Below are 8,643 nucleotides of genomic sequence, written 5' to 3'. Positions count from 1 at the left end.
CACACAGACAGAGAGAGAGAGAGTCAGAGACACAGGCAGAGGGAGAAGCAGGCTCCATGCAGGGAGCCCCACGTGGGACTCAATCCCGGGACTCCAGGATCACGCCCTGGCTGAAGGCGGCGCAAAACCACTGAGCCACCCAGGCTGCCCACAAGATTTTTTAAAAGCCTGGTGAAGACAGTCAGTGAGAAGGAAAATCAGGGGAATATAAAGTAATGGCAGTTACAACCTAAAAGGATTTTTAAAAGCAGGGAGAGATGACAGACATGTTGCATATGCTTGAAAAGTCCAGTAAGTTCAGAGTGTAGACAAGGTCCTTAGTTGTAGGCAGAGGCATGCGATTGGCAAGAAGCAGCTCATTGATGACCTTGCCAAGAGCAGTTTGAGTGGACGTGGGAAAGCAGAAGCCATATTGCGGTGAGGTGGGGAATATGTGGAAAGACAAGTGGAGTCACCCTTCCCAAGAAGTTTTTCAATTGAGATAAGAGGAATGGGACCATATTTTTAGAAGAAGAGGAGCCAAAGAGTTAATTTATTATCTCCTCACTTCAAAAATTCATATCCAATGAGAAAGATCCAGTAGAGAGGGAGAAATTTGTTCACATAAAACAGACTGAGGATAATTACAGAATAGGAATCTGAGAGACAGAGGATCCAGAGCCCACATGGAGCCTTTGATAGGAGGAGGAATGCTTCCTTTGGTTTATCAGGAGGGAAGATGTGGGGGCTAAATGCTATGCTGACCTGAAAAGCTCTATGAATTTTGTCAAAGAATGGCAAATCACAGAACTGCATCTGCCCATCCACAGCAGAGCAGTGGTGATGGGTGATTAAGGACTCCACACGAACCATAACGGAACTTTGGAAAACTAAGCCATACAAATTGTGATTACAGCCATGTAGCTGAACTGTCTTAAGTTGTCTGACTTTAAGATCTTAAGATAAATTTTGGAGACAATGGAAATTCTGGAAAGTTTATAATTTCACTTTTTCCTTTCCACTCTATGAGGTCCTTCATTGAAAAATGAACCAGACTCCACATCAGACAGAAACTTCCTGAGGAGACACAGGGAAGTTCTGAAATACAAAATGTAATAAATTATAAACACCTTTCTATCTTCAAAAGATGGTCATGGTGAAATGAATGTGTTAAAATAGATACTTGACTCCCAACATATTGAAGAAACCTCCCCCCTTGTAAGTAGGGCCAGCCCTAATCCAGAGGCAGCCCATCCAGGTGCCTTCCTGAAATTTTAGCAACTAAAAGCATTCTGTTTACAATAAGAAAACCATTTCCCCCCACACCCTGATTGGAATGTCCCTGAATAGGTTCATGTTGACCCTCTGTGAAATCAACCTGGATGCTATGCGAATCCCGCGGTTCTTTTGTCTTTAGGCGGTTTCTTTCCTTTTGCCTTTTAAAAAAATACCTGTAATTGCTAATCGGGGCTCTTTTCCTCCTCGGAGGCGGAGAGCCCGTTTGCGCAAACGTCCAATAAACCCTCTTGCTAATTGCATCTGCCTGTCTGGGGTCTGAGTCTCTGGGGCGTCCACCGGGACACGTTGGCACCCGTGAGCCAGGGTCCAACATTTGGGGGCTCGTCCGGGATCCGAGACGCCCCAGGCTCAATCCTAAGACCGGTAGGAGGTAAGACCGAGCTCCCTAAATGTCATATCTGTCTCGTCCGTTTGTCTGACTGGCCGGGTTTGTTTTGTGCCGGGTCTGTATTGTGCCTGCAGGACGCTGTACTCTGTATTTGGACCAGCGGGGGAGGCAGACGTGCCCTGAGACCCCTGGTCCCCCTCCGGAGTCCGACTCCGGAGTGGTCTGGAAGAGGAACAGAGCCCGGCACTCCCTCCTCTTCGGGGAGGGTCGTTGTCCGCGACCGCTCCCATCTGAATCTGCCGCGCCGGTCCTGTCATTCGTGTGCGTCTGTTTGTTCCGTGTTTTTCTTCCTTTCCTGTCCTCCTCCTCACCGCTCACCTCTTCTCTACACCCATGGGGCAAACTGTAACCACCCCTTTAAGCCTCACTCTAGATCACTGGAAAGAAGTCGCCGGCCGGGCACACAACCTTTCGGTCGAAGTCAGAAGACGAAGATGGGTCACCTTCTGCTCCTCAGAGTGGCCAACTCTCAACGTCGGGTGGCCCAGGAACGGAACTTTTAATATTGACATTATCTTGCAGGTGAAGGCCCTGGTCTTTCAGCCAGGACCCAATGGACACCTCGATCAGGTGCTGTACATCATAGTATGGGAGGATCTCGCTAAGAATCCACCCCCCTGGATAAAATGCTTCATCCCTTCTCAGGGGGGACCGGGCCGAGACCCTCACCCCCTCCCTGCCCCACTCCCCCAATTCCCCGTCCCTCCTCTCCCTCCACCCTTTGTCCCCTAAAATTTCCTGAATCAAAACCTAAGGAGCTGCCTGTGCTCCCAGGGGACCAGGACAGTCTCCTTCTCTTGGACTCCTCCCCTCCCCCTTATGCCCAACCCCCAACGCCCCTCTTGGAGGCCCCTACCGCTCCCTCAGCTCCGTCCACCGACTCTACGGGGGTAGAGGGGCAACCCCTCGCTTCACCCCCGCTCGCCAGTCGCCTCCGCTTTCGACGAGAGCGCGGGGGAGAGTCGGAAGACGTCCGGACCTCCCAGGCACGTCCCCTCCGATCAGTAGACGGCCAGATGCAATACTGGCCATTCTCTGCCTCTGACCTTTACAATTGGAAAACTCATAACCCCACTTTCTCCCAGGACCCCCAGGCGCTAACCGGATTAATTGAGTCAATTCTGTTGACCCACCAGCCGACCTGGGATAACTGCCAACAGCTCCTGCAGACTCTCCTCACCACGGAGGAGAGACAGCGCCTCTACCTCGAAGCTCGGGAAAACGTCCCCAGGGCGGATGGGAGGCCGACACAGCTGCCTAATGAAATTGAGGACCTTTTCCCCTTGGTTCGCCCGACCTGGGACTACGACACTGCTGCTGGTAGGGAGCAGCTCCGTCTCTATCGCCAGGTACTCCTAGCGGGTCTCAAAGGGGCAGGGCGAAGCCCCACCAATTTGGCAAAGGTACGTGCTATAGTACAGGGAAAAGATGAGACACCGGCAGGTTTTCTGGAAAGGTTAATAGAAGGCTACCGCATGTATACTCCCTTTGACCCCTTGGCTGAAGACCGCCAGCCAGATGTAATTATGTCCTTCATTGGACAGTCGGCCTTGGATATTCGTAATAAGTTACAACGGTTGGAGGGACTTCAGGGGTACACCTTACAGGACTTAGTGAAAGAGGCAGAGAAGGTTTTTAACAAGCGAGAAACCCTAGAGGAAAGGGAGGAAAGGATCCGTAAAGAGCAAGAGGAACGGGAGGATAAGAGAGATAAAAGACGTAATAAAGAGCTGACTAGGATACTGGCCACTGTAGTACAGGGCTCAGGGCAGAGTAAGTCAGGACAGAGTAGGGACCTGGGAGACAAAAGAGGACCACGGGTTGAACGAGACCAGTGTGCCTACTGCAAGGAAAAAGGACATTGGGTTAAAGATTGCCCGAGGAAGGGCCAAACGCAGGAACCTAAAAAGAAGCCCATTCCCGTTTTGTCCCTAGAAGATGAAGATTAGGGGTGTCAGGGCCAGGAGCCCCGCCCTGAGCCTCGGATAACCCTTAAAGTGGGGGGACAGCCAGTGACCTTCCTGGTCGATACGGGAGCTCAACATTCAGTTTTAACTGAGGCAAAAGGACCCTTGAGCTCTAAAACGTCTTGGGTTCAGGGGGCAACTGGAGGCAAGTTATATCGATGGACAACCGAACGGATGGTCCACCTGAGCACTGGGCAAGTAACGCATTCCTTCTTACTGGTCCCAGACTGCCCCTACCCTCTCCTAGGCAGAGACCTTCTTTCAAAAGTAGGGGCCCAGATCCATTTTCAGCAAAAAGGGGCCACTATTACTGGCGCAGAAGGGCAGCCCCTCCAGGTACTGACCTTGCACCTAGAAGATGAACATTGGCTGTACGAGGACTCTCCACCGTCCGTGCAGCCCCTAGATTCTGAATGGCTCACTAACTACCCTCAGGCCTGGGTGGAAACAGCCGGAATGGGACTAGCTGTAAACCAGCCACCCATAATTATAAACTTAAAACCCTCGGCCACCCCCATATCGATCCGGCAATATTCAATGAGCAAAGAGGCCAAAGAAGGCATTTGGCCACATATACAGAGACTATTACAATTGGGCATTTTAATACCTTGCCAGTCGCCCTGGAACACTCCTCTATTGCCCGTAAAAAAAAACCCGGCACAGGAGATTACCGGCCGGTACAAGATTTACGGGAGGTTAACTGGAGGACAGAGGACATACATCCCACCGTGCCGAATCCCTACAACTTACTCAGCACCTTACCCCCAAGCCATGTCTGGTATACGGTGTTAGATATAAAAGATGCATTCTTTTGCCTAAGGTTAAGCTCTCAAAGCCAGCCTATTTTTGCCTTTGAATGGAAAGATCCTGAGACGGGATTCTCAGCACAACTCACTTGGACAAGGCTGCCACAGGGATTCAAAAACTCCCCCACTTTGTTCGACGAAGCCTTGCATCGGGACTTGGCAGATTTCCGAGTTGGCCATCCGGACCTCGTCCTCCTGCAGTACGTGGATGATTTGCTCCTGGCGGCTAGGACAGAACAGGATTGTGTAAAAGGTACGGGGGCCCTGCTTGAGAGACTGGGAGAACTGGGGTATAGGGCCTCCGCCAAAAAGGCCCAAATAGGCCAGAGACAAGTGACCTATCTGGGATATCTTCTGGAAGGAGGCCAGAGGTGGCTGACGGAGAGCCGCAAAAAGGCTGTAGCCCTGATCCCAGCACCCACTAATGCCAGAGGGCTACGAGAGTTCCTCGGCAGTGCTGGGTTCTGCGGCCTCTGGATACCCGGGTTTGCAGAGCTGGCGGCTCCCCTATATCCTCTCACAAAATCCAACACCCCCTACCACTGGGGAAAGGAACAACAATTGGCTTTTGACAAAATAAAAAGGGCCTTATTGACCGCCCCTGCCCTGAGCCTCCCAGATGTAACCAAGCCATTTACGCTATATGTTAATGAACATAATGGAATAGCCCAAGGGGTCCTAACTCAGAAACTGGGACCCTGGAAAAGGCCCGTGGCATACTTTTCAAAAAAATTAGACAGCGTGGCTGCAGGATGGCCCCCATGTCTCCGAATAATAGCGGCTGTGGCAGTCCTGGTAAAAGACTCAGACAAGTTGACTTTCGGCCAACCCCTCACTGTGGTGGCCCCCCATGCCATAGAGACAGTCATCCGCCAGCCCCCTGATCAATGGCTCTCAAACGCTCGGGTCACCCATTATCAGGCCATGTTACTGAATTCTGAGCGGATACGGTTCGGAATGGCTACATCTCTAAACCCGGCCACCTTGCTTCGAGAAACCGAGTCCCCCTCCCTAGTAATGCATGATTGCCACCAGATCCTAGCTGAAGTCCATGGCACCAGAGGGGACTTGAGGGACCAGCCTATGCCAGATGCTGAAGCAACCTGGTACACCGATGGGAGTAGCTTTCTACGAAATGGTGAGTGTAAAGCCCGGGGCAGCCGTGGTAGATGGGAAAGCTGTCATTTGGGCCAGTGCCCTAGAGCCTGGGACTTCAGCTCAAAGGGCAGAGCTTATAGCCCTAACTCAGGCCCTAAGAAAGGCTAAGGACAAAAAGGTCAACATTTATACTGACAGCAGATATGCTTTTGCAACTGCTCATGTTCATGGAGAAATATACCGTAGAAGGGGTCTCCTAACCTCAGCAGGTAAAAACATCAAAAACAGAAGAAATACAAGATCTTTTCCATTCCCTCTTTCTGCTGAGAAAACTGAGTATAATTCACTGTCCTGGGCATCAGCGAGGCAATGACCCAGTAGCTGAGGGGAACAGGATGGCCAATGAAACAGCACGGGCCGCTGCTCTAGGCCCACAGGCCCTCTCCCTACAAGTACCAGAGGCTGTCCGGACACCGGGGCAACTCTCTCTCGAGTACTCAGACAGCGACCTAGATATCGTCCAGCAAATACGGGCAAAATATGACGAGCAAATGAAGGTCTGGAAACACCAAGGGAAGACAGGTCCTGCCCCAGCAAAGGGCCAAAGAACTGGTGACTCACCTCCACCGATGGACTCACCTCGGACACAAAAAATTAAAAACACTCCTCCGGAGAGAAGGTCAGACCTATTACATTCCCAAACTCCCCTCCCTGATCCAACAGGTAACCGACGCTTGTGTACCTTGTGCTAAGAAAGGTAAATACCAAACACCTCAAGATGCCTGAGGGAACCAGGATAAGGGGAGAAAGACCCGGAACTAATTGGGAAGTAGACTTCACCGAGATCAAGCCAGGTAAATATGGTAACAAGTACCTCCTAGTGTTTATAGATACCTTTTCAGGCTGGACAGAAGCCTTCCCCACCAAGCGAGAAACCGCCCAGGTGGTTGTCAAGAAAATCCTGGAAGAAATTTTCCCCCGGTTTGGACTGCCCAAGGCAATAGGGTCGGACAATGGCCCCGCCTTCGTCTCCCAGGTAAGTCAGTTGGTGGCCAGATTACTGGGGATAAATTGGAAATTACGTTGTGCATACAGACCCCAGAGCTCAGGTCAGGTAGAAAGAATGAATAGAACAATTAAAGAGACCCTAACCAAATTGACACTGGAGACTGGCACTAGAGACTGGGTCCAACTCCTCCCTATGGTTCTGTTCCGAGTCCGGAACACTCCCGCTTGCCATGGACTAACTCCTTACGAGCTTCTCTATGGAGGTCCCCCACCAGTGACGGACTTACTAGATTCTGCTATTGACCCTCTTGCTAACACTCCCGGTTTACAGGACAGGCTAAAGGCGCTCCAGATTATCCAGTGCCAGATCTGGAAACCCCTTGCGGCTGTCTACCGCCCCGGAGACACAACCTGTTCCAGATCGGTGACTCCGTCTACGTCAGGAGACATCAGTCCAGGACGCTTGAGCCCCGCTGGAAGGGCCCATACTCTGTACTACTAACCACCCCAACCGCCCTAAAAGTAGACAGTATTGCTGCTTGGGTCCACGCCTCACACGTCAAGCGCGCCCCATCAACGAGCACCGCTGACGCCAGCCAGGACGGATCGGGCGAGCCACTCCAGTGGAAGCTCCACCGCACCCAAAACCCGCTCAAGATAAGACTTTCAAAAATTGTTCAATGACAGTTGTTATATTCCTACCTCTCCTAGCGCTCTTCACCTCTGCCAAAGGTGACCCTCATGCCCTCAAAAGGTTAACCTGGCAGGTACTAACGTCTGGGGGTGACGAGGTCTGGTCTATAACTAAGACCGCCCCCATGGGAACCTGGTGGCCTAACCTATATCCTGACCTATGCAAGCTAACCATAGGGGCCCCTAGCCCATGAGACCTAGAGGGATACTTCGATGCCTCTAGAGCCCCTAACCGAAAAAGCCCTCCAGGGTGACTGGGATTAGACCCATGGGGAGGATGTGGCACGCCTGACAGAAGGGCCATGCTAAGCACTCTTCCTTTTATGTCTGTCCCGGGTACCACAGAGATCGCAGGCTAAATCCCACCTGTGGAGGAGGGGAACACTTCTATTGTAAAAATTGGGGGTGCGAGACTACGGGGGACACAGAATGGAGGCCCTCCTCCTGGGATTATATCACTGTCAAGGCTAACTATACTCACCCGACATTTAGCAAATGGAAAACCCTTAATTATGGGCCCTGCCAAGGGTGGTGTCATCCCCTACGGATATCCTTCATGGAGCCCGGGAAAAGGGCTACTTACTGGGCCAATGGATATATGTGGGGACTCAGGTTATACAAAGAAAGAACAGATGATGGTTTTATATTCAGAATTAAACTAAAAATAGAATCCCCAGACCCCGTGGCCATCGGGCCTAACACGGTCCTCGGGGAACAAAGAGCTCCTTCTAAACCAACAGCCCTGGGATCCCTGGGTGGCGCAGTGGTTTGGCGCTTGCCTTTGGCCCAGGGTGCGATCCTGGAGACCCGGGATCGAGTCCCACATCAGGCTCCCGGTGCATGGAGCCTGCTTCTCCCTCTGCCTGTGTCTCTGCCTCTCTCTCTCTCTGTGACTATCATAAATAAATAAAAATTAAAAAAAAAAATTAAAAAAAAAACCACACCAGGTCCTTCAAAAAAATAAAAATAAAAATAAAAATAAACCAACAGCCCTGGCCCTAGCCGCAGGGAGTGCCACACCCACTAACTTCGTGGTCACTCCAACTCCTCTGTCGTCACCCGAAACGTGACAACGACTGTTTAATCTTATCATAGGGGCATTCCTGGCCCTTAATCGAACCAGCCCCGATGTAACTAAATCCTGCTAGCTCTGCCTTGCTCCCCCCCCCCCCCCCCATTATGAGGGAATTGCTACTCCAGGGACCTATAATAACATCACTAGCACTCAGGGATGCACACCCGACTCCCAACCACAACTCACCCTTACAGAAGTTTCAGGACAGGGAACCTGCATAGGAACACCCCCCCCCCCCTCCGGGGCTACCAGGGACTCTGCAACACTACCACCCCGATTTTAGGGACTGATTCTTACCTGAAGCCCCAGCCGGGAACTTTGTGGGCATGC

At 51.5% G+C, this 8,643-nt stretch overlaps 1 protein-coding gene across 1 annotated transcript; it reads left to right on the top strand.

Annotated features, from left to right (window-relative positions):
* The first annotated feature begins 266 nt into the window (after positions 1-266).
* LOC121495245 lies at positions 267-8,386 on the top strand. Its single transcript, XM_041762487.1, is given in 10 exon segments — positions 267-291; positions 2,441-2,670; positions 2,752-4,278; positions 4,281-5,591; positions 5,593-5,822; positions 5,824-6,030; positions 6,062-6,287; positions 6,289-6,490; positions 6,493-6,573; positions 8,334-8,386. Coding segments are annotated over 10 exon segments (4,092 nt in total).
* The last annotated feature ends 257 nt before the right edge of the window (positions 8,387-8,643 follow it).

This window comes from Vulpes lagopus, chromosome 7 (genome assembly GCF_018345385.1).
Source record: "Vulpes lagopus strain Blue_001 chromosome 7, ASM1834538v1, whole genome shotgun sequence".
In the NCBI taxonomy this organism is placed as follows: Eukaryota; Metazoa; Chordata; class Mammalia; order Carnivora; family Canidae; genus Vulpes; species Vulpes lagopus.
This window is presented reverse-complemented; position numbering and strand designations above follow the sequence as displayed.